Genomic DNA, 23,434 nt, shown 5'->3' with positions numbered 1-23,434 from the left:
CGACCTAACCCTGAAGCAGGGGTGGGAGGCTGGGCCACTTGGTGAGCCTGGGAGTTTGCCATGCATCTCTGTCAGGACCGTGCAGGTGCAATTTCAGCCAGAACTGGGGCTGTTCAGTAGCCCCTTCCATCCACCTCCAAACTTCTCAACAGACCCAGCATCCCTCCCCTCCACCCTCCACTCTCCTGGGCAAGGCCAACCCACAAGGCCGCAGACATTCCACTGCACACACACACACACACCCACACCCACACACACACACACACACACACCCCAGAGTCCCCACCCTCTCTTCCTGCCACCTACTTGTCACTCAGCTGTCAGCCTGAAAGTCCCCTCCTCAGGGAGCCTTTCCTGACCACTCCGTTCAAGGGGCCCCATCACTCTCTCATCTCCCTGTTTATTTCCTCCCCTAATTGATCATCATCTGAAATAACTGTTTCTTGATTTGTCCACTTGCTCATCGTTTCTTTCCCCACAGGCATGTCAGCAGCTATGAGAGCAGGCTCCCCTCCAGTCCTGTTCACAGCTCTTTCCCCAGCCCTTGCTCATCAGAGGGCTGTAATCAACAGCGGCAAAATGCATGGATTTCAGTGTCTCCACAGCCTCCTTCCCTTCACCTCATACAAATGTTCACATCTCTCCCAGTAAATAAAGTCCTCCCTGATCCCACAACCCCACCATCCTCTTCTTTTGCCTGCTCAGAACTGTCTACACTTGCTTTTTCCATATGACTGTCCTTACCCGCCACAGTCCACCCCTTGACTTGCCACAAGTGCTCCCTGACACCGCTCTGGACAAGGACCCCAGATGGTGACGCCTAGGTCTAGAGCTTCAGCCCAGAGCCTGCTCCTGAACTTCAGAACTGTACATCCAGCTGCTTTCTACGTGGTAGCACAAGGGGATTAAGGAAGGCTTTCCAGAGGTGGTGACACCATAGAGGATGAGCAGGTATTAGTAGGTGGCTTCCAGGGCATCCAGCCAGAGGCCACATTCTGTGCATGCCTGAGTCCCGGCACCTGCACACCAGGTCTCCCTCACCAGGTGTGATGGCCCGAGACATAGACCTGACATCTTACTCCTATCCAGGCCCGAGCACAGGGCTTGGTGCATTCAGTGAGCATTTAGAGAGCTGGCAAGTGGCCGGCCGTTCTCGAGGTGCATTTCCCGCAGCTTCCCCGCCGACCTTCCTTTCCCTCTTGGTGCGTGGGGCAGGCTGCAGTACCAGGCACCCCTCCTCGAGAACCCGCCAGACCGAGGAAGGTTAGTGGCTTTGAAATCAAAGTCAGCTGCAGCCTCGATTCAAAGGAGAACATGGCTAGGGGGAAAGATGTTTTATGTAAGAAAGAGGAAAAAATAGTTCCTCCCTCCTGGGGCCCCTGCCACAGTGCGGTTTTGGTGTCAGCTATTACCGAGATGCTCTCAACCTACATCTAAGCATGATGCGCCATCATGGGACGCTAATGGATTTTCTATTAAATATCAGACTCTTCAAGGAGGACAATCTGGGGCAGGAAGAGTGCTGGCGAGAATCTGGGAGCTGATTGTTCAAAACCAATGGTGGATGGCGGGGGCCGGGGGGGCGCTCCACAGACACTGTTGATCTTCCTGAGGCAGTCTTTTTTTGGGATTTGTGGAGCTGCTTGGGGAGCTCTAACCAGAATCTACCACTCCCCACTCCCTCTTGCCAGAAAATGAACCACAGCTGACCTGGGCAGCTGGTCAGATTCCTCCCTCGGTCATGACCCCTGGCCCTGCTTCCTGGCCAAGTCTGCATGTCCACCCTGCCCTTCTGGGGGCTCTGATGGGCCCCCTTCCGACTCTCCAGGGATTGCATGGAGTCTGGGACAGACCTTTGGTTCTACAACAGGTCATCTGGCATTACAGCAGACTTTACTAGTTTCTATGGTCTGAATGTTTGTGTCCCCCTCCAAATTTGTACGTTGAAAACTTAATGCCCCAGGCGATGGTATTAAGAGGTGGGGCCCTTGGGATGTGATCAGGTCATGAGGGTGGTGGTCTCATGAATGGAATTAGTGCCCTTATAAGAGAGCCCCAGAGAGCTCCCTCGGCAGGGAGAGGGGAGTGTCTAGGCTCCAGACTATTTCCTGGCTCACTTGTTGTTCAGTTGGAGTTTCAGTCAAATGAGCGCCTTTGGACCACATCTGAAGGCCCTGGAGCATAGGTATATGAGGGTGGATGTCCTGAGGTAGGTGCTGCACTGAGACCTTCCCGGTAGATAGGATCGTACTGGGCAGCCTCTTCCTCATATATGTGTCACATCCCAGGTTTCTTGGGTTTGCCTGGATTGGTCCAGTAAAGGGATAGGTTTCCGCAAATCAGGGATTTCTTGGGATTCTGGCCTGAGGCCAACACCATCCTCAGTCTTTCCTTCCCAGCCCCGGGTCTCCACCTCTCCTGGTGGCTACCCCTTACTTCCTGAAGGTGACTCAGGCCTTGGGCTCCTCTTTTGGCTGGGGGCCTTGGCCATTTCAGGCTCCTAACTCTCAGTCCTCAGGGAAGTCCTACCTTTCCACCTGAGAACACTCAGAGCCTGTTTGTGCCAAAGTCTGACAGGAGATGCCTTTGGAGGTTTGGGGGACCCAAACCTGGGCCTCCTGTGGCCAACCTGCCATCCAGACTGCTGTGCAAGTCAGGGCCAGATCCCGGTTTTGTGGGGGCTTGAAATAGGTGTGGTTCTTTTATTTATTTATTTATTTTTGGCTGCGTTGGGTCTTCGTTGCTGCGCACGGGCTTTTCTCTAGTTGCGGTGAGCGGGGGCTACTCTTCATTGCGGTGCGTGGGCTTCTCGTTGCGGTGGCTTCTCGTTGCAGAGCACGGGCTCTAGGCACATGGGCTTCAGTAGTTGTGGCACATGGGCTCAGTAGTTGTGGCTCGTGGGCTCTAGAGCGCAGGCTCAGTAGTTGTGGCGCACGGGCTTCGTTGCTCCGCGGCATGTGGGATCTTCCCGGACCAGGGTTGGAACCCGTGTCTCCTGCATTGGCAGGCGGATTCTTAACCACTGTGCCACCAGGGAAGCCCAGGTGTGGCTCTTTTAAAAATAACACTATGTACTATGGTCTGAGTGTTTGTGTCCCCCTCCCCAATTTATATATTGAAATTTTAACCCCCAAAGATGGGGCCTTTGGGAGATGCTTAGGTAATGAGGGTAGAGCCCTCATTAAGGGATTAATGTTCTTATAAAGGAGACCCAACAGAGATCCCTAGCCCCTTCCACTCTGTGAGGACGCAGCAAGAAGGCCACTGTCTGTGACCCAGGAGGTGGGTCCTCACCAGACACTGATCTGCTGGCACTGTGATCTTGCACTTCCCAGCCTCCAGAACTGTGAGAAATAAATTCCTGTTGTTTATAAGCCACTCACACTCTGACAGTTCATTACAGCAGCCGCAGTAGACTAAGACACTATGTTACTAATACGGGCAATAGAAAGAATGATCCACTACCACACACAACAGGGATGAAAGTCACAGATATAACATGACCATAAGAAGCCCAGCACCAAAGAATATATGTTATATAATTCCATTTATATGACGTTCACGAACAGGCAAAAGTCGTCTATAACGATGGAAGTCAGAATAGTAGCTACCTCTGGTTGGGGCAGATAGACAGGGAAAGGGTCACATGAGAACCTTCTCATGAAGGAGAGGGTGAAGGAATCATTCTATGCTCTGCATTCTATTACTGTCTTTATGCTATTAATCTACAGGTTGATCAGGGTGGTAGTTACAAGGGTGTACGCCTAGGTAAGATTTACTGAGCTGTGCATCCGTATTACCTCAATAAATAAAGAAAAGCAACTCCCACAAAGCAAGCCCCTGACGTGCCCCGCCCACAGTGCCCGCCCCCCAGAACAATAGCCCCTAGAGCCCCACCCCCAGACCGCCCCGCCTCCTAGGGCCCCGCCCCGTCCTGCCCTGGGCGCCCTACCTTGCGGCTGAACTCCTGGGCTTTGCGCCTGCGCTCTCGGTGCACGGCGTCGGGGCGTTTGCGGCCGGCCAGGCGTAGCAGCTCGCGGCCCAGAGAGAGGCCGCGGCCGGAGCGAGGGGGCCGCGAGGCTGTGGTCAGGGGTGCACAGCCAGATCCCGCGCTGGGGCCGCCGTCGGGGCCGGGGAGCACGCCCAGGCTGGGCGGCACGCGCGGGCAGCGCCGGGCCAGGCGCACGAGGCGCTCGCGACTCAGGCCGCCCACGGCCAGCCCCTCCACCTCCAGGATCTGGTCCCCGGGCCGCAGACCCCCGGTGTGTGCGCTGCTCCCTTCGGCCACCTCCAGGACGAAGCAGGGACCCGAGCCGCCCAGCCGGAAGCCGAAGTCCTCAGGCCAGCCCTGGTTGGTGGCTGGCATGGCAGTGGTGTCCGAGCAGCTGGAGAGGAAGAGAGACTGCACACTGGGCTGCATGCCGCTCAAAGACTCAAGGCCTGTGCTAGTCTGAGTCTCTACTTCTTCCTCTCTGCCTCCATGTGGAGGATGAGTTCTTAGGATATTGTCTGAACTCTTGGATCCAGTTGTGCCCGATTCACCAACTTCCATGGGACAAAAGGACTTCCCAGTGGTATGAGCTCACAAATTCCTACTGACTTTGGGGGTTATTTGCCCTTTGAATTGCCCTCCTTGAGGAAGCATGATATGGCTGATTTGGGGGCTCTGGGCTCCTGGCCTTAGGACAGGCTCGGGGTAGGGGAGGTGACTCTGTCCTCCAAAAGCAGATGATTGTGGGGGCTGGAGACACAAGCACATCATGGGGAGGCGAGGGTGATACGTCACAGGTGAGGCTTAGTTTTCTGGGTAAGAGTCCATAGTTCTGAGAACTTCTTGATGCTGGCTTAGAAGAACCTCTGAGGGCTGGATTTTGAAGGCCCTGGTCTCGGTACCCCTCAGGCCTCCGGAGATGTTTGGAGAGCCCTCCACCCACACTATGGGAGTCATCCTCCCACTGGCTCCCTCTCCCAGGAGCTGGCCTCTCCCAGGACACCTGGGGAACACTTCTTAGAACCGTTGGGGGGCAGGGAGGAGGTCCAAGCTTCCAAGAGCACCATGGACTCTGGGAGGAAATGTCCCTGAGTGACATTCAGTGAGAACCTGTGTCACCTGCCACCAGAGTGCACATGTGAGAACTCCTCACACTTGGTGGGGTGGAAGCTGCCATACCCCGAGGCTGGCAGGCTCACTCCCGAGCCCACCCCAGGGGCCCTGGTCCTCTTCCGCCAGGCAGTGGTGCCACCATGGAGCCTCAGGGACACTTACTCTGTCACATGGTGGTATCACTGGACTCCTGGGTCCACTGGGTCCAGGCGGGGTGGGGGCATCCCCGTGTCTTGGAGGGGCCTGAGATCAGTTCTTGTACCACGAGAGAAGCAGTCAGCTCCTCCACGATCAAAGAGGGGCTGGCTGGAAACTGTGCACACCTATTCTGACCAGCGACCTCTGGCAGGGCTGCCTATCAGAGGCCAGAGCAGGCAACTCCTAACACAGCTACACCCAACCTGGGGAGCCTACAGAACCAAAGAGGCTGCCAGCAAGCAAACCCTGCTGGGCTTTTGAGCTGTGTCCAGCCCTCCAGTGCTTCCGCAGCCCTGCAGGTTGACCAAAGCCCTCTCTCACCCATGTAGAGCTCCCCGTCTGGGTCACTCTCCTCCCTCATCTTCCCCTGGAAACAGGACTCCAGGCTCCCAACAGGGCTTACGAGAGGGAGGCATCCCAGGGCTGCCCATCCCAGAATATTGGGTCCCCCACCTCCCTCCAGGTTTGCTCACCTTCCTCCCTGGTGACGGCAATGGCTGCAGTGACAAAGCACAGTGCTCGCGGGACACCTGGGGACACTTGCTTGTTGCCGGCCCTGTGCTGCTCAGGGCCTTGGCATCGGTTACTGATGCGTCCGAGGTGACAGCTGGAGTTTCTAAGGCAAAGTGATCCTCTGAGTAACCCGAGAAGGCCCCGGTTACCAGGTGGACCAGCAGGATGGTTGGACAGCTTGGCCAGGGCCCAGAGTGGCCGGCCCCTGCTGTAGGGTCCTGGGGGATGCGCAGTGGTCCTCAGGCAGGAGTGAAGACTGACTGGAGCTGGGCCTGGGGCCAGGTCCACCCCTGAGGTCACAGAGCGTGGAAGGTGGGTCAAGAGGATTCAACTGGGCTGTTTGGGCGTGGGGGTGATGGCACAGGGGACTGATGAGACTCACTGGGGCATGGAGATCCAGCCCCACAGGCCAGGTTTATTGGCGGGAGAAGGGGAGACCCAGTCCAGAAAAAGACGTTTGGATGGGAGAAAAGATGCTGACCTAAGTAATTTTGGAAACGAGCAGGGTCTGTAAAACGAAAGGCAAAAGGAACTGTGCATAACACTGTGCTCTAGTTGGTAAAGTTGTTCCCTACGGGGGTGCAGGTTGACAATTCTGAAATCACACTGTACGTGCACACTGGCACTGAACAGTTAAGTCAGTGGATCGTGGGAGCCAGGTTTCTCCCTGTTGGAGTGGGAGATTACAGATGAGCAACGGGGAAAAGCTAGAATGACCCACGAGGCCCTGGATCAGTCAGGAACAGCAGTATGAACTCATGCTTAGCCTACTCTTGCAGCAGATAGATATACACAGAAATATTTACAGATATGTGCACTTGCATAGGTTAGTACCTGCACATCAGTTTGCTTGCTCTGTCAGCTGAGAAGGCTTAGAAGCAAGGACATCCCAGCAGCAGTGAGCACATCCAGTGCCAGATCTTGATTTCTAATATCATTGCCCAGTAAAAGGAGCCCGGGCACCCTGGAGAAATGACTGATTCGAGGGCTGGGGCAGGAAATATACAAGGTGAGCCTGGAGCATCTTCTAGTGCTGGAGAGTAAGGAAGTGCTACACACACACACACACACACACACATGCACACACAATGGGGTTTGTCAAAGGGACACAGGAACTGAAGGAAAGTGTTCCCTGTGGCCAAAACTGGAACAATTTGAGCAAAAAAGTAAATAACAGTATTGGGTTACAACCCAAAGTATAAAATAAATAACTCCAAGTTTACACTGATATAAACAATTGATTAAATAAATGAGGAAAAGAGACATATCTCCTGTGCAGAAGAATTCCAGATAATTTAGACAGCTATTTCTCCTTATGGAGGTGGAACGGAACTCCCCACCCTTAAGTGTGGGCTTAGCGTAGTGACTTCTTTCCAAAGAGGACAGATGCGAGGGTGGGGAGACAGTATTTTGCAGTGGAGAAACCCGACGAACATGACCTCAGTCAGGTGATCAAGGTCACCACCAGCAGGGGAAAATCAGGTTGATAGCCCGGACCCTTTATTTGATGTGATGGGAATGGCACTTTGCCTCTGTGGACTTCCTCTGCAAAACCCGTAATCAGTCTGACTACGAGAAAAACTTAAGGCAAACCCAAATTGGGAGACATTCTGAAAATACGTAGCTCTTCAAAATGGTTAAGGTCATCAAAAACAAGAAAAGTATGAGAAACTGTCAGACTGGAGGAGGCTAAGGAGGCCTGATGCAACATGGGATCCTGGGACGGAGAAAGCACGTTAGGTGAAAAGTTAAGGAAATCTGAATTAGCTAATAATAATGGGTCAGTATCAGTTCATTAGGGGTGACAAATCGACCATAGTAATGTAAGATGACAGCAATAGGGGACATTGGGTGCAGGGTAAGAGGGAACTCTGCACTGTCTTCCCAACTTTCTGCAAACCTAAAGCTGTTCTAAAATTAAACGTTTATTTTTAAATCCTTTTCTCAGGATGTGGGGAATGGGGATCAGACAGATTAGAAGATACTCTTAATAGGTCACCATGATTGAACTGGATGTTTTCCAGAGTTTGCTTTACCCGAAGGTGCTCCAAGTTACTGTGTGTGTGTGTGTGTGTGTGTGAGAGAGAGAGAGAGAGAGAGAGAGAGAAGTGTATATATGTGTGCTCTAGTCTCATGTACATGATAAACTCTGCTAGGAAGCTTACAGTATATCCTCATTGGAAAAAAAAATAACTGTGAGTGAACAAGAGTGTCCCCAGAGCCTGGTGGAAGAGTGACTGATGTTGTAATTGAGTACATCTTCAAGCACAACTCTGAATGCCTGTTAGGCTGCATAACTGTTGTGCTGCATGGTAATTGGACATAAACCAGGGCAGTCACATGGCTGATTTACTTGGGCTGCTCTTTTGTCCTCTTGACTAACAAAGTCTATATGGTACAAAATTAAGTTACCTGACACCACTGATGGGAATGTAAAATGGTACAGCCATTGTGGAATACTGTTTGGCAGTTTCTTAAAAAGCTAAACATACTAAACACTTTTCAAATGACCCACCCATCCCACTCCTAGGTATGGATTTACCCAAGAGGAATGAAAGCATATGCCCACACAAAGACTTGGACATGAATCCATCGACAGATGAATGGATAAGGAAGATGTGGTACATATATGCGATGGAATACTACTCTGCCATAAAAAAGAATGAGATAATGCCATTTGCAGCAACATGGATGGACCTAGAGATGATCATACTAAGTGAAGTAAGTCAGACAGAGAAAGACAAATACCATATGACATCACTTATATGTGATCTAAGTATATCAAAATATGAATCTAAAATATGACACAAATGAACTTGTCTAAGAGACAGAAACAGACAGACATAGAGAGCAAATTGGTAGTTGTCAAGGGGGAGGGGGGTGGGGGAATGGAGTGGGAGTTTGGGATGAGCAGATGCAAACTATTATATATAGAATCAATAAACAACAAAGTCCTACTGTATAGCACAGGGAACTGTATTCAATATCCTGTGATAAACCATAATGGAAAAGAATATGAAAAAGAGTGTGTATCTATGTATGTATATATATATGTTTATATATATATTCTGCTATACAGCAAACTAAATCACTTTGCTGTACAGCAGAAATTAACACAACATTGTAAATCAACTCTACTTCAATAAAATAAATTTTTAAAAAAAGACTTGTACATGAATGCTTATAGCAGCACTATTCACACAGCCAAAAACCGGAAACAATCTTAATACCTATCTACTGGCGAATAGAGACACAGATTGTGGTCTATCTCTACAATGGAATGCTACTCAGTAATAAAAAGAAATGAACTGTTAATACAATCAACAAGGATGAACCTCAAAAGCTCCATGGTGAAAGAAGCTGGTAATGAAAGGCTCTATGATTCCACTTGTATTAAAATCTACAACATACAAGCTGACCTATAACATCGGAAAGCAGAAGAGTGATTTCTGGGGCCGAGGTAGAGGCAGGGATGAATTGCAAAGGGGTGTGAGAGAACTTCTGGAGAAGATGGAAATATTCTGTATTTTGATTGTGGTGGTAATTTGGCAGGGATGTGCCTGTCAAAACTCACTGAACTGTACGCTTTAAATGTATGCAATTTCTTGTATATAAATTATACCTCGATAAAGGTGATGTTTAGAAACTTGAATTACTTGAGGGGTACACTCCTAAACCCTGTAACTTATGTAGGATGGGAAAGTAACGCACACTGAGCCAGACCCCATCATGTGCCAGCAATTGTCATATATTTGTTATCTCACGTGACGGTCACGACTCTCCCAACAAAGTCAGAATTGTTAGCCCCAGTTCAGAGAGGAGAAAACAGAGCTTCAGAGAGTTAAGTGATTTGTCCAGGGCCACACAAGCTCATGAGTGGCTGACATGGTGTTTGACCACCTCTGCCCTCCTCTACCTGAGCCCTCAGGGAGACTCACGGTCCTGTAGAACTGACCGCAGATGAATGCACATCTCTGCCCCCCAAGCCTAGATACTTTCTCCATGCTCCTCCGGGTTCCACCTTCTTTTGCCCAGCATGTCCCAGTAGGCTCACAATGTGTCCTGGGCATTTCCCACCCCAATCTCAGAAGGTCCAGCCAAGCTGTGGGCATGCCAGCAGGTGGGGCGGGGGGAGGCCAGGCCCAGGTTTCCAGGGTTTCGTGGGACTCAGGGAGGGGGATGTCTGTAGGTGTGGAGGAAGGAACCTCTGGAGACCCTTGGCGGGTGCTGCTGAAAAGGGCAGGCGCCCTCGACTCCTCTCTTTATTTTACATCCCAAATTCAAACATCATCGGATCCTACGGACTCTATCTTGGACTTTAAAACGGTAACCAGGACCTACCTGCTTCTCTCCACTTCCCCTGCTGCCATCCTGGTCCAAGCCGCCATCATCCCTCTCCTGGGCTGGTTCCTCAGCCTCCTCACTGGTCTTCCCTTGCCCCCGGCGCTCTATTGTCAACGTAACAGCCAGAATGATCTGTTGAATTGAAGTTAGATCGCGTCACTCTTCTGCTCTAAACCCAGCCCGGCACTAATTCCTCACAATAGCCTGTAGGGCCCCACCCATTCAGGCCCCTCGCACATCCCTGGCTTTCCCCCTGCTACACTACACTTTGGTCTCTCCCTCTGTGCAAGGGCCAGGCATGTTCCCACCTCAGGGCCTTTGCACTAGCTCTTCCCTCTGCCTAGATTGTTTTCCTTCATATGTCTGCACGTGCCCCTCCCCCTTCCCCTTAGAATCTGTTCAGGTGTCTCCTGTTCTGTGCGTGGTCCCCTAGCACTCCTTCTGTCCCCTGCTTTCTGTTTTCCCTCCCCCATAGCGCTCTCACCAATTGACCTGCCGTGTGGCCTATTGATTTAACTTTTTTATTGTCTGTCTCTACCCATTAAAGTGCAAGCCCCAGGAGAGCAGGGATTTCCATCTGTTTTGTTCATTGCTGTACCTGTAGTACCTAAAACAGTGCTCGGCTGCGTAGCAGGTGCTCAATAAATATTTGTAAAATGAATGGATACATGAATAAAACCTTGGGCTTCCCTGGTGGCACAGTGGGTAAGAATCCGCCTGCCAGTGCAGGGGACATGGGTTTGAGCCCTGGTCCGGGAGGATCCCACATACTGCGGAGCAGCTAATCCCGTGCGCCACAACTACTGAGCCTGCGCTCTAGAGCCCGCGAGCCACAACTACTGAGCCTGCGTGCCACAACTATTGAACCCTGCACTCCTAGAGCCTGTGCTCCGCAACAAGAGAAGCCACCGCAATGAGAAGCCTGCACACCACAACAAAGAGTAGCCCCTGCCTGCGGCAACTAGAGAAAGCCCGTGCGCAGCAATGAAGACCCAATGCAGAAAGAATTTCAAAAGAGAGAAAGAAAGAAAGAAAGAAAGCCACGCTGTATGCCTCAAACAGAAGGAAGTGCATTCTCTCCCCAAGGCTGCTGTTAGTAATCTTTTTTTTGTTTTTAATAAATTTATCTTATTTATTTATTTTTTGCTGTGTTGGGTCTTCATTGCTGCGCGTTGTCTTTCTCTGGTTGCGGCGAGCGGGGGCTACTTTTCGTTGCGGCACATGGGCTTCTCTATGCGGTGGCTTCTCCTGTTGTGGAGCACGGCCTCTAGGCACACGGGCTTCAGTAGCTGTGGCACACGGGCTTAGTTGCTCCGGGGAATTGTTGGATCTTCCCGGACCAGGAATTGAACCCATGTCCCATGCTCTGGCAGGCGGATTCTCAACCACTGCACCACCAGGGAAGCCCCTGCCCTTAGTAATCTTAAGAGAATCTCAAGGATGGGCCCCAGTATGGCACATGGTAAGTATTGTGATTATTATTATATCCAGTATTATTAGGTTCTTCTGACAATTCAGTTGTGTTCCCCAAAGTCACAAACCACTTAAAAAAGAAACTATATTTTAGAGTAGTTTTAGATTCACAGAAAATTTTCAAAAATAGTACAGTGCCCGTATACCCCATATTCAATGTCTCCTATCGCTGACATCTTACATTAGTTACATGTTACATTTGTCAAAACCAATGAACCTAAATTGATCCACTATTATCAGCTGATTCAGATTTCCTTAGTTTTCACCTAACGTGCTTTATCCGTCCCAGGATCCCATCCAAGATGCCGCATTTAGTTGTCATGTCTCTTTGGGCCCCTCCAATCTGTGGCAGTTTCCTTGGTTTTGATTACCTTGACAGGTTTTTGTTTGTTTTTGGAAATAGCTCATAAGAGATTCATTAAATATGTTCTTTAGTACTTTTTTTTTTTTAACCTTGACAGTTTTGAAGAGGATTGGTCAGCTGTTCCACAGAATGTTCCTCACTTGGGTACGCCTGATATTTTTCTCATAGTTAGACTGGTTGTGAGTTTTGGGGAGGAAGACCAGAGAAGCAAAATGCGATTCTCATCACATCGTATCAAGAGAACATGCTATCAACGTGATTTACATGCTGTTAACCTTGATCACCTGACTGAGGTCCCGTTTGTCAGGTTTCTCCCCTGTACAGCTCTCCCTCCCCCACCCCTGCATACTGCCTTCTTTGGAAGTCACTTAACGTTGGGGAGTTATGCTCTACATAAATTATTTGGGATTCTTCTGCATAGGAGACATGTCTCTTCTCATCTATTGATTTATTCAATCATTTGTATCTGTATAGACTCATGGATATTTTATTTTATACTTTGTTTCATAATCCAGTCCTACATTATTTATTTTGTTGCTCAAATCATATGTGTGTTTTACACTGTCTTATTTTCTGGTACTACAACGCAGGCCAGGCTCATCCCACCCTTAGAATCAGCCATTTCTCCGAGGAGCTCTGGTTTCTTTTCTCGAAGAATGGTATTAGAAACTAAGATCTGGCACTGGATGTGCTCATCCCTACTGGGGTGTCCTTGCTTCCGCGCCTTTAGTCATATAGTCTCCACTCAGTTCCCAAGTTAGTTAGGTCAGCATCTTTTCCCCTCATTCCCTTCATTGAGTTTATTTCATACATTTGTAATACAGTTTGATTTTGGGGGGGGTCGCATTCTGTATTTCATCTTGGGATGCCCTAACTTCCTAAATGCTTTTTAAATTTGCCTACATTAAGGTTCACTCTTTGTGCTATAACTTTCCATGGATTTTGACACATGATCAATGTCATGTGTCCACCATTACTATAGCATATAGGAGTTTCACTGCCCTAAAATATCCCCTGTGCTTGATCAATCCTGCTCCCTTAGTCCACTGGCAACCACTGATCTCTTTACTGTCTCTTTAGTTTTGCCTTTTTCAGATTGTCATATAAATGGAATCAAACAGCCTTTGTAGACTGGCTTTTTTCATTTAGTAATATGCACTTAAGATTCATCCATGTTTTTGTGTCTTGATAGCTCATTCCTCTTCACGTTTGTACATCATTTCATTGTTTGGATGGATCACCATCCATTCACCTATGAAGGACATCTTGGTTGCTTCCAGTTTGGGGCTATTATTAGTAAATCTACTATAAACATTCACATACAGGTTTTTGTGTAGACATAAATCAGTTGGGTAAATATCTAGGAGTTGTACATAAATACAAACGATTGCTGTATCATATGGTAAGACAGACTTTAGCTTTGTCAAACTGTCTCCAAAGTGACTGTACCCTTTTGCATTCCACCATCAGTGAATGAGAGTTCCTGTTGTTTCACATCCTTATAGGCAATTGGTATTGTAGAGGTTATTTTGGATTTTAGCCCTAGTACGTATACAGTGGCATCTCATTGCTATTTTAATTTGCTTCTTCCTAATGTCTTTGCCAGCCCCTCTTTTCCTGCCACCCCGTGATGCTGGAGAGCCTCTGCCACTTCTCTCTTTACGCCTCTTGCTCCTCCTAAGGAACTGTATCCGTTCTGGGTGACCTTGCAGAACTGTGAGATTGCAGCTTTGTGGCTAGAATCTCCTCCCTCTTCCTCTGAATACACATTTTCTTGAACTTACACCAGGAGACGGCTTGCCAGGAAGGAATTTTATTAATATATTTGCCTTTGAGTCTGGGAGACGAAGGGCATCCACCACGAGCTCCTGCCACGCCCCACTCATCCGACGTTTTCACTGTGGCAACTTCTTTCATCCTGGGCTCACTCTTAACTGGGGGAACATTTTTTACTTATTGTGCCCATCATTCCAGATACAACTTATTAGATACCCACTTATTGAGTGCCTACCCAGCATCCATGCCCTTTCTAGTATTACCCAAGTCTCTGTCTGGATTCTTCCTCTCCCCTGAGCAGCTCATGTGATTTGCAAGAAATTGATCTCCCCTGCAGCTTCAGCAGGGGGCCTTGTTTAACTCTCCAAAAGGCACAGCCCATTTTCCCAGCCCTTCAAGGTGCACGAGTGAGCCTCTGCTTCAAGCCAGCCAGGGTGAATCTCAGCACTCCTACTTGGAACACCAGGGTAAACATCCCCACTCTCCCCTCACTGGAAGTGAATGTGGAAGAATGAAGCCCCAGCTGTGGCTGGCAGCTATCCCACCACCAGAAGGAAAGCTGGTCTGAGGATGAAGCTGATACTCGGGTGACAGAGTGAGGGACAAAAAGAACCTCTGTCCTTGATGATGTCACTGAGCTGCTGATTCAAACCATTCCTGAAGCCTGCACTATCTCTGGATATTCCAGTGACAGAAGCCAAGAAATCTCCTTTGTTGTTTAATCCCATTTGAGTTGGGCTTACTGTTACTTGCAACATAAAGAACCCTGATACCCCAAACCTCTTCAGAGGTCAGAAATACTTCCCACTTTGTTCTCCTGTATTGATCACATTTGTTAACATCTGTAGGAGGGGCCAGTGTTGACTGAATGTGCTTTACATGCATTATCTCATTTAAGCCTCCCAACAATGCTTTGAGGTAGAGTCTCTTATTCTTACTTGACTGATGAGGAAACAGACTCACAGAGGTTAAGTAAAAATCATACAGCTAGATGAGGTGGATCTTGGACTGGAGCCCAGGAAGCCTGATTCCTGTGCTCATCTTCTTTTTTTTTTTTTTAATAAATTTATTTATTTATTTTTGGCTGTGTTGGGTCTTCGTTTCTGTGCGAGGGCTTTCTCCAGTTGCCGCGAGCGGGGGCCACTCTTCATCGTGGTGCGTGGGCCTCTCACTGTCATGGCCTCTCCCGTTGCGGAGCACAGGCTCCAGACGCGCAGGCTCAGTAGTTGTGGCGCACGGGCTTAGTTGCTCCGCGACATGTGGGATCTTCCCAGACCAGGGCTCGAACCCGTGTCTCCTGCATTGGCAGGCAGATTCTTAACCACTGCGCTGCCAGGGAAGCCCCTGCACGCATCTTCTTAACCCCTACATGACTTTCCACCCAATATTTTCATTCTGAATTTCCTCCTGGGATGACACTCATGTCTGCCCTTCACAGAGCCCAGTGTCAGTCCTGATTTGCTTGGTGTCAAGAGCATTAACAAGGAAGTCATGACTCTGGGACCCTGACCAAGAAGTGCCCCTCATTTCTTCCCCACTACTCTGAGACAGTATTCACAACATCGTCCCTTGTCTTTCTCTGGCCTCTTTCTGTGTAACACACAAACCAAACAAGTGAAGAACAAACTGTATACTTTATATGAAGGGAGGGACCATCCTCCATCAGTCAGCCTGTAATCTCTTGCTTGTCTGCCTTTTCTTTGGGTTGTCGGTGGCTTCTCTTTTCTGAAAATGTCTCAGGGTCAGCCAGAGACAGCTCAGCCCCAGCTCAATGTCCAGGGCTGGACTCTCCTTTTGCTCAATGCTGCTAACCAGGGGATGACCAGATTCCAACTGCAAAACTAATTCTTGGTCTCAACTGGGGTAGAAAATGAGAATCTCTGTTGAGAGGCATTAAGATAGGTAGCTGGAGATAGGCTCTCCAGATTTAGGAAATAAAAATACGAGACTCCCAGTTAATTTGAATTTCAGATAAACAAAGGATAATTTTTTAGTATAGCTATTCTTATTCCCTCTTTTGAGAGATACCACAGTTGACAGTGGACTGCAGTATTGGTGCCCAGAGTGACAGAGCATTTGGGGTGAGGAGAGCTGAACAGGGCACCGGCTTAAGACAAGACCAGAAGTGATCGGGAAATGGAGATTCTGCTCTGACAACCCCTTTGAACTGAGAGCTGAACACAGTTACCCTAAGGGGCAGCAATCAAGGAAGCAAAGGCCCATTGGAAAGTATTACGTTGGCCACACCTATGTAATGCTTCAAACTGGTTAATGGTGACACTCTATGGCCCCACCTACTGGCCAGAAGAATTTTTGTTTTGGTTGCTATCCAGGATATAGATTTTCCTTTGGATAGAATTCATCCTTTTTCTTTCATTCATTCAACACATTTTTACTGAGCATCTACTATGAACGAGGCACTAAAATAGTTGACACGGATACAATAGTAAGCAAATACAGACCCAATGCTTGTCCTCCAACAAAAATACTTTGGTCATGTTCCTTTATATTTTTTTTCTTTTTTTCCCCATTGTAAAATTCCTCCTGACCAATAAATCACTGTTTGTAAACAAGCATCATGTGCTATATTTGTCTTTGCAAGGGTAGCTATTAAGTCCCGTATCCCCCTTCCAAAGCATTGCTTCAGTCATTCCCTTGGGGACAAGAGATGGCGGTATAAAATGTGGTTGATCCTGTCAACCGATCTTGTAGCAGGTAAAAAACCGATACCACAGGTCCAGTTTCAGGGGTTGACAGGAGGGCCTAGGAATGCTCCAAAGAGGGATACTTTGCTACATGTTTCATGGGTGATACAATCCTTCCTATCACACTTGAATTAAAATTTTGGATTTAGGCTTAAGTAGCGCGTATTCTCCTCTGCTATTTATAAAAATAGAAGTGTCAAGGTTCATGCTTGGAGGTTTTGAAGAACAGAGGGAAAAAATAAAATGCCAGAAATACATGAGTTTCAGGAACTGACTGACCACTGAGATATTTGTCCTGAGAAAGTAATCCAACTGAATAAAAATAAAAGCTATGAATATGAATACTTGCAAAACTATAATACTGAAAAGTAGGAAATAATACAAATGTCCAATGATAAGATTAAGTTCATTATGTTATATCCCTGAATAATAATTAAAATTATCTAGATAGAGTAAAAGAATTTATGATAAACTAAATTTAAAAAACAAAATAAAAAAATTGTCTAAACACTACGGTTACAGCTATGTAAACCTTTTAAACGAATATAAAGTTCACATTTTCATGTTTATAGAAACACACAATAATAAAGTAGCAGTTATGATAGTAAAATACAGTCTTTTTCTTTGCTGTTTATTTCTCCATTTCTATAAAATTTTAAATGAGTTTAAAGAGAAAATATGAGGTAGGGGAAAAAGAGCTGAGAGACTACCTGTTTCTGTTAGGATTAGGATGTCTTCGACTGCAAGTTACAGAAAATGTAACTCAACATAGTTTAAAAAAATAAAGGGGACATCTAACTAGGAGGTCCAGATGTGGGGTGGGCTTCAGGCACAGTTTGATCAGGGCTCTGACTTCATTTCTCTGCACCTCTCTTGGGTCTGCCCTCTCCAGTATGTAGGCTTTATCCTCAGGCTGGCTTTCGTCATAGTTACAAGTTAAGGGAAGTGAAGCTACAGGCTTCCTCCTTAATATCTTTAGTCAATCTAAGGGAGAGGAGACACCACTGGAAAGGAATCCTAGCTTCATTCTAATTGGTTCACTTGCATCCCAGAGGCTGGTCATGCATTCCAGACATTGGTTTTTGTTTTGAAAAATTACTGTGATAAGGAGGATAGGATTATCCTGATTGGCTGAGACCAATTAAGACCCACTCCTAGAGGTGGGGGTAGTTCAGTCGTACCCAAAGAGCATGCATGGAGGTGTGTGGCTTACATGTTGGGTAGGAAACACCAGTGTTCACTGTTTCATGTGGAACGTGTGCAGAAGATTGCCATGAAAAGCAGGAAGGTGAGTTGTAAGGCAGTTGAGAATTTGATACAAACAGTCCTGACTTAAAATGGTTCGACTTATGATGGTGCAAGAGAAATCATACTTCGAATTTTGAATTTTGATCTTTTCCTGGGCTAGCGATATGTGGTACAACACTCTCTTGTGATGCTGGACAGTGGCAGTGAGCTGCAGCTCCCAATCAGCCACACAATCATGAGGGTGAACAACAGATACGCTTACAACCATACTGTGCCCATACAACCATTCTGTTTTTCACTTTCACTACAGCATTAAATAAACTACATGAGATATTCAATACTATTATAGAATAGGCTTTGTGTTAGATGATTTTGCTCAACTGTAGGTTAATGTTAAGTGTTCTGAGCACGTTTAAGGTAGGATAGTCTAAGCTATGATGTTTGGTACGTTAGGTGTACTAAATGCATTTTCAACTTAACGATATGTTCAACTTACAATGGGTTTATTGGAAGGTAGCTCCATTGTAAATGGAGAAAGATATATAGATATATAATGCCTTGGCTACACACTTTAAATGTTTCCTTTCCCTTCTGAAATGATCTCAGCCATCGGGGAAGAAACTCCAGATGAATTCGAGATAAAAGTTTAAATCAACTAGAAGAAAACACTGGAGAATATATTTGTGTGTATGAGTGTGTGTGCTTTTTATTTTTGGTATATGTAATATTGGAGAATACCTTGCTTTGGGAGTTTGGGATTAACATGTACACACTGCTATATTTAAAATGGATAACCAACAAGGACCTACTGTATAGCACAGGGAACTCTGCTCAATATTATGTAACAACCTAAATGGGAAAAGAATTTGAAAAAGAATAGCTATATGTATACGTATAACTGAATCGCTTTGCTGTACACCTAAAAGTTAAAAAAGAAATAAAGAATACCTTGCTGAATACGATACAAAAACAAAAGCCCCTTGGTACTTCCCTGGTGGCCCAGTGGTTAAGACTCCACGCTTCCACTGCAGGGCGCGGCCAAAACAAAACAAAATAAAACAAAACAAAACCCAAAAGCCACAAAAGAAAAGGCTGATAAATGTGTGTACTTCAGAATTTAAAATCTCTGTATGACAAAGACACCATAAACAAAGTTAACAGAGATGTGATCTGTAGGAGAAAATATTTGGAATTTATATCACAGACAAAGGATTAATATCCAGAATAAGATAGAGAATAATTTCTATTTCTTCCTTTTAGAAGTAACAACCTTCCAAGTGTTAGCTAGACACACAGCAGTACAGCCAGAGACTACATTTCCCAGCTCCCCTTGCAGCCAGGTATGGCCATGTGACTAAGTTCTGGCCAATTGGATCTGAGCAGGAAAGACTAAGTGCAACTGAAAAGTTCCATCCTTGAAAGTGAACAGCCTTTCATTTCCTTCTTTCCCCTACTCAGGGGCTGGAAGGTAGTGACCTTGGCGTAAGGGCAACACCCTAGTGCTGTGGCTCCATACTGTGCCCAAAGTGCCGGGGGTGGGGGTGGGGTGCCACAGCAAACTCATGGGGATGCTATGGGATATCTTAAAAATTTGAGAAAACAAAGTAACATCTGTGTTGTACATGAAATGCTAGCTTGAGTTAGTTCACATTTTCAGCCGTTAGATGGAGAAATTCCTGACGTCTCATCTTTGTGAAGATGGATTTAGAAAGCAAGTGCTGCTGGAATGTGGAGCAGGAATGAGAATGGTGGTTGTCAACCTGATTTTAAAGTTTGATAAACTGTGCAGTGTGCAAGGGGCACTAAGTTGTTTGGACACAAATACTTATGAAGTTGTTCAGAGATAATTATTTAATAGATGGGATTATTAGATATTTCTTTTGGCTGAGATGCTCTGTGAAAACAGTTCTAAGTCCCTGAGGGGTGTTGTAATCAGAGAAGGTTTGGAAATTTTTACCGAGTGGTGGAGCAACAAGATAGGAAGGATCTGGGTCTTTGTGAGATCGCATGGATCTCCTGGAGCGGAACTGCCTACCACGCCTGGACTGTCCACCTACCTCTGGACTATCGCATGCGAAAGAAATAAACTTCTTTCCTAATAAAACCATTGTGTTTTGGGGTCTCTCTGTTATAACAGCAGAGCAGACACTGTAGGTGCCCTGCCTGTATCCCCACAGCCCTCCGTGGAGATGGATGGCTTCCTGAGTGTCTGCCTGAGGTGTCCTCTGTAGGTGGGGCTGGGCTGGCCTACGTGTGGGCAGGCTAGAAGGACTAGGGAGTTACTGTCCCAGGAGTAGCTGCTCCTCCATGGGACAATTCTGAGGCGTGTTCTGTGGAGCCTCTCAGATGATCCCCAGTGGGACTGAGCCCCACATGCCCCCCTCTACTCATCAACATCTGCTTTCCTGGCTTTCCTCTCCTTTCTCTCACTCCCCCAATCCCTCACCATGTTTCTTGGGAATCTCTCCCCAAACAAACTACTTACACCAAATCCTTGTCTTGGGGTTCGCTCTTAGGGAGCCTGAACTAAGAGAAGCACCTTAGCCTGTTCCCTAACAAATACATAAAATATGTAAATAAGTACCACAATGCAACAAGAAAATGGTAAACAAATAAAAGTGGCAAAGGATAATTGTAAGCAGTTCACAATAGAGGATAGACAATTGGCCAATAAACACACAAGATGTTCAACATCACTAGAAACCAGCCAGCTGTAGTGAAGACAGCCCAGCACAGCAATTAAGCACACTGATTCTTTAGCCCAATGGCCTGAGTTTGAATCATGGCTCTAATACTTTTTAACTCAATGACCTGAAGGAAAATTATTTAACTTCTCTATGCCTCCATTTCCTCATCTATAAAAGTGGTATTATATTAATAATAGTACTTATCTCATAGAGTTACTATAAAGATTAAATGATAAATATTTTAAAATTTTAAACTAAATAGAACGGTACCTGGAACCCAGTAGGTGCTACATAAGTGTGTGGTGAGCAGATAAATAAAACGCCATTTAGCCCATCAGAATGTACATAGTAAAGGAGCCGATCTGGGAATTCCCTGGTGGTCCAGAGTGCTGTGGCCTGGGGTTCTACCCCTGGTCAGGGAACTAAGATCCCACAAGTCTCATGGCAGGGCCAAAAAAAAAAAAAAAAAAATGCAGAAGCCGATCTATCAAATGTTGTTAAGAAACAGGCTCCCTCAGACATTTGTAGTGCAAGGGCAATTTAGTATTTATTAAAATTAAAAATGCCTATATATTCTGTGGCCCAGAAATTCTACTTCCTGTAGCTGTCCTAGAGAAATACACCTACTTGTGTGTAATGAAGTTCATGAAGGTATTTTCACTTCAGCACAGTTTGTAATAGCAAAATGTGAAATTAACCTAAATGTTTAGTAATAGGACCATTATATTAAAGGTCGCAAACTGGTGGCCCTTAGGCTAGATTTGTCCTGAAGGTATGTTGTGCTTAGCCTGAATACTGTTTTAAAATCTTGAATTAGTTGCCAACATTAAAAAATTTGATTTATGTCATAAAAATCCAGGTTTTCAAATACTCTTAAAACACTGGAATTCAAGTTAACAATCCTTTGGTCTGCATAAATAGCTACTTCTGCTTCGAACAAAACACACCTGCTCCACTTTGTCACTTTACTGATTTGTTACCTGCATATCCCCTGTAGGCACTAGAGTTTGGGACCCTGGCAGATGAGTTATGGCTCAGCTAAACAATGAATTGCACATAATGAGGTAAATACGATATAGCAAATATATACGTATTGGTGTGGAAGGATCACCAAGACGTATTTTGGGGAAAATAAAAAGAAAGCAAGATGTAGAGCCATTATGTATAAGATAATGCTATTTCAGTAAACAAAAAAATTATAAATGTGTATGTACAATCTAGAATGTAAACTATGAAGTTCAGGGGTTTTTCTGTTTTATTGCTATGTTCCCAGTGCCTAAAACAGTGCCTAGCATATACTGTGTACTCAATACATATTTGTTTAATAAGTACATATGTAAAAATGTATAAAAGAGTTGTGGAAGATACACACTAAACAAGTGATTAATCCTGCCAAGGGACTGAGATTTGGGAGGGGTGATGGTCAAGGGAGGTTTCTGGTTTTGTTTTGTATAGTTTGACTCTTTTACAAGGAGAACACAAGATTGTATCACTTGCATACATTTTAAGAAACGAAAGAAAAGCAGTCCAGCGCAAAATACCACAGGTAATCAAACGAAGATTTAAAGTTAGGCTCAAATCAAACTATCCAGAGAAAAAAATGAATGGGGTTAAAACTAAAATTCGGCATTTATGAGTGAGGAAAGCTAATCAAAATACTTAACCACCGGCTCAGAATTAACCAGCAGGGTGAGGAGTCAGCTGGAGACACTGATGAAGTCCAGCCACTCTGCATACGTGATGAGGCTCCATCCATAACCACAGTCCTCCCTGGTGGTATCACATTTTCTGATTTGGGGGTTTTGTTTTTCAACTCTGTGTCCACAAGTTCGTGAAGGCCTTTCACACAATGTACCAGAAAGTGCCCAGCTTGGTAAGTTTTTTAAAAAGGAAAAAAAAAAAAAAAAAAAAGAATTGAAGCTGTAAGCTGGGTAGGTAGCAAAGGCCGGAAAAGAGAAGCGCTTTAATGCCAGTGTTTGGAGATCACAGACATTTCCCCTCAAAAGGAGGATAGGCCTGGCTCAGTTACAGACAGGTTTTCAGAGGCATCGAGAATAGACTGGTCTCAGCGGATTCAGAGGCGTTCAGGGTAAAAGGGACACCCCACAGGGGACTTGTCAATGCTATGTTTGGAAGCAGCTTTTCTCACTCCAGGTTCAACTATCATTAAACAGCCTTCCTTCTTATCCTCTAGGTTTGGAGTCAAACAATCGTCATGCTCCCAGGGGCAGGATGTTCAGAGGCGTTCTGAGACAGCTGGAGCAAAGACACTGGAACGGTTCAGACAGGTCCCAACGGTGTGACTGGCAGAAAGCAAAGCGAACTCTGTCCACCACTAAGACACAGGGTATGAGCCCCTAGGTGTGCCTGCCCTGCGGTGCCCGGGGTCCCTGCTCGGCTGGGAGCCGAGCCATGACTGGGCTCTACACAGGCCGGTGGGCGGCTCGGTCCGCTTCACAACAGCGGCGTCCTCGCCCGCACCAGGCCTGGGACAGCCTCTTTGTAAGATTTCTGGCAACGGCTCTATAAAGTTGGACCTCCCAGCCGTCAGACTTGACCACATTCTGGAGGAGCCAAGGCGGGAAGCGAAAGATTACTCCGAGGGTGCAGAACACAAGCGGCAGCCCCGCCCCACCGGCTGTCCGCACGCACTTCCGTCGGAAGTCGGCCTGGCCGACGGCGTCTCGTGATGACGTCACGGCTCCGCCGGAAGTCTGGGGAAGCGCCCTAAAGGCGCCGACCAGGTGCTGCTGGCGGTAGACAGGTCTCGGCGGTAAGTCCGCCTCCGTTGGGCTCTTAGACACCCGGGCTGGCAAAGGGCCCTTCGTCTCCCTGTCTGACCCGCCCTTCCCCCTTGTGTATGGAGCTGCAGCCCCACCTCCACCCCTCCCGGCGCACAGACACCCCCAGTGTCCCCTCCGATCTTTCTGCACCCTCCATCCCCCCAACCCCGGTTTCGGCTCCCGGGGAAAGCTCCGGCCAGGCCCACCCGCTGGGATCTTCGGACGGAGAGTAGCCTCGG

The 23,434-nt window shown here is 46.9% G+C and overlaps 1 protein-coding gene across 2 annotated transcripts in view; it reads right to left on the bottom strand.

Annotated features, from left to right (window-relative positions):
• GRID2IP (Grid2 interacting protein) overlaps positions 1-4,369 on the bottom strand; it is a gene marked incomplete at both ends in the record, with an annotated part of 32,440 nt that extends 28,071 nt beyond the window's left edge. The window contains one exon of one of the 2 annotated variants that reach the window (XM_079719246.1): positions 3,953-4,369. In XM_079719246.1, coding sequence (XP_079575372.1) covers positions 3,953-4,366 — 414 coding nt within the window. The remainder of the gene's footprint in view (positions 1-3,952) is intronic. The other variant, XM_079719242.1, reaches the window with a different exon arrangement.
• Positions 4,370-23,434: the final 19,065 nt, after the last annotated feature.

Source organism: Hyperoodon ampullatus (genome assembly GCF_949752795.1).
Source record: "Hyperoodon ampullatus genome assembly, chromosome: 14".
NCBI classification, from domain to species: Eukaryota; Metazoa; Chordata; class Mammalia; order Artiodactyla; family Ziphiidae; genus Hyperoodon; species Hyperoodon ampullatus.
The sequence above is the reverse complement of the archived record's forward strand: the minus strand, read 5'-3'. Positions and strand labels throughout refer to the sequence as shown.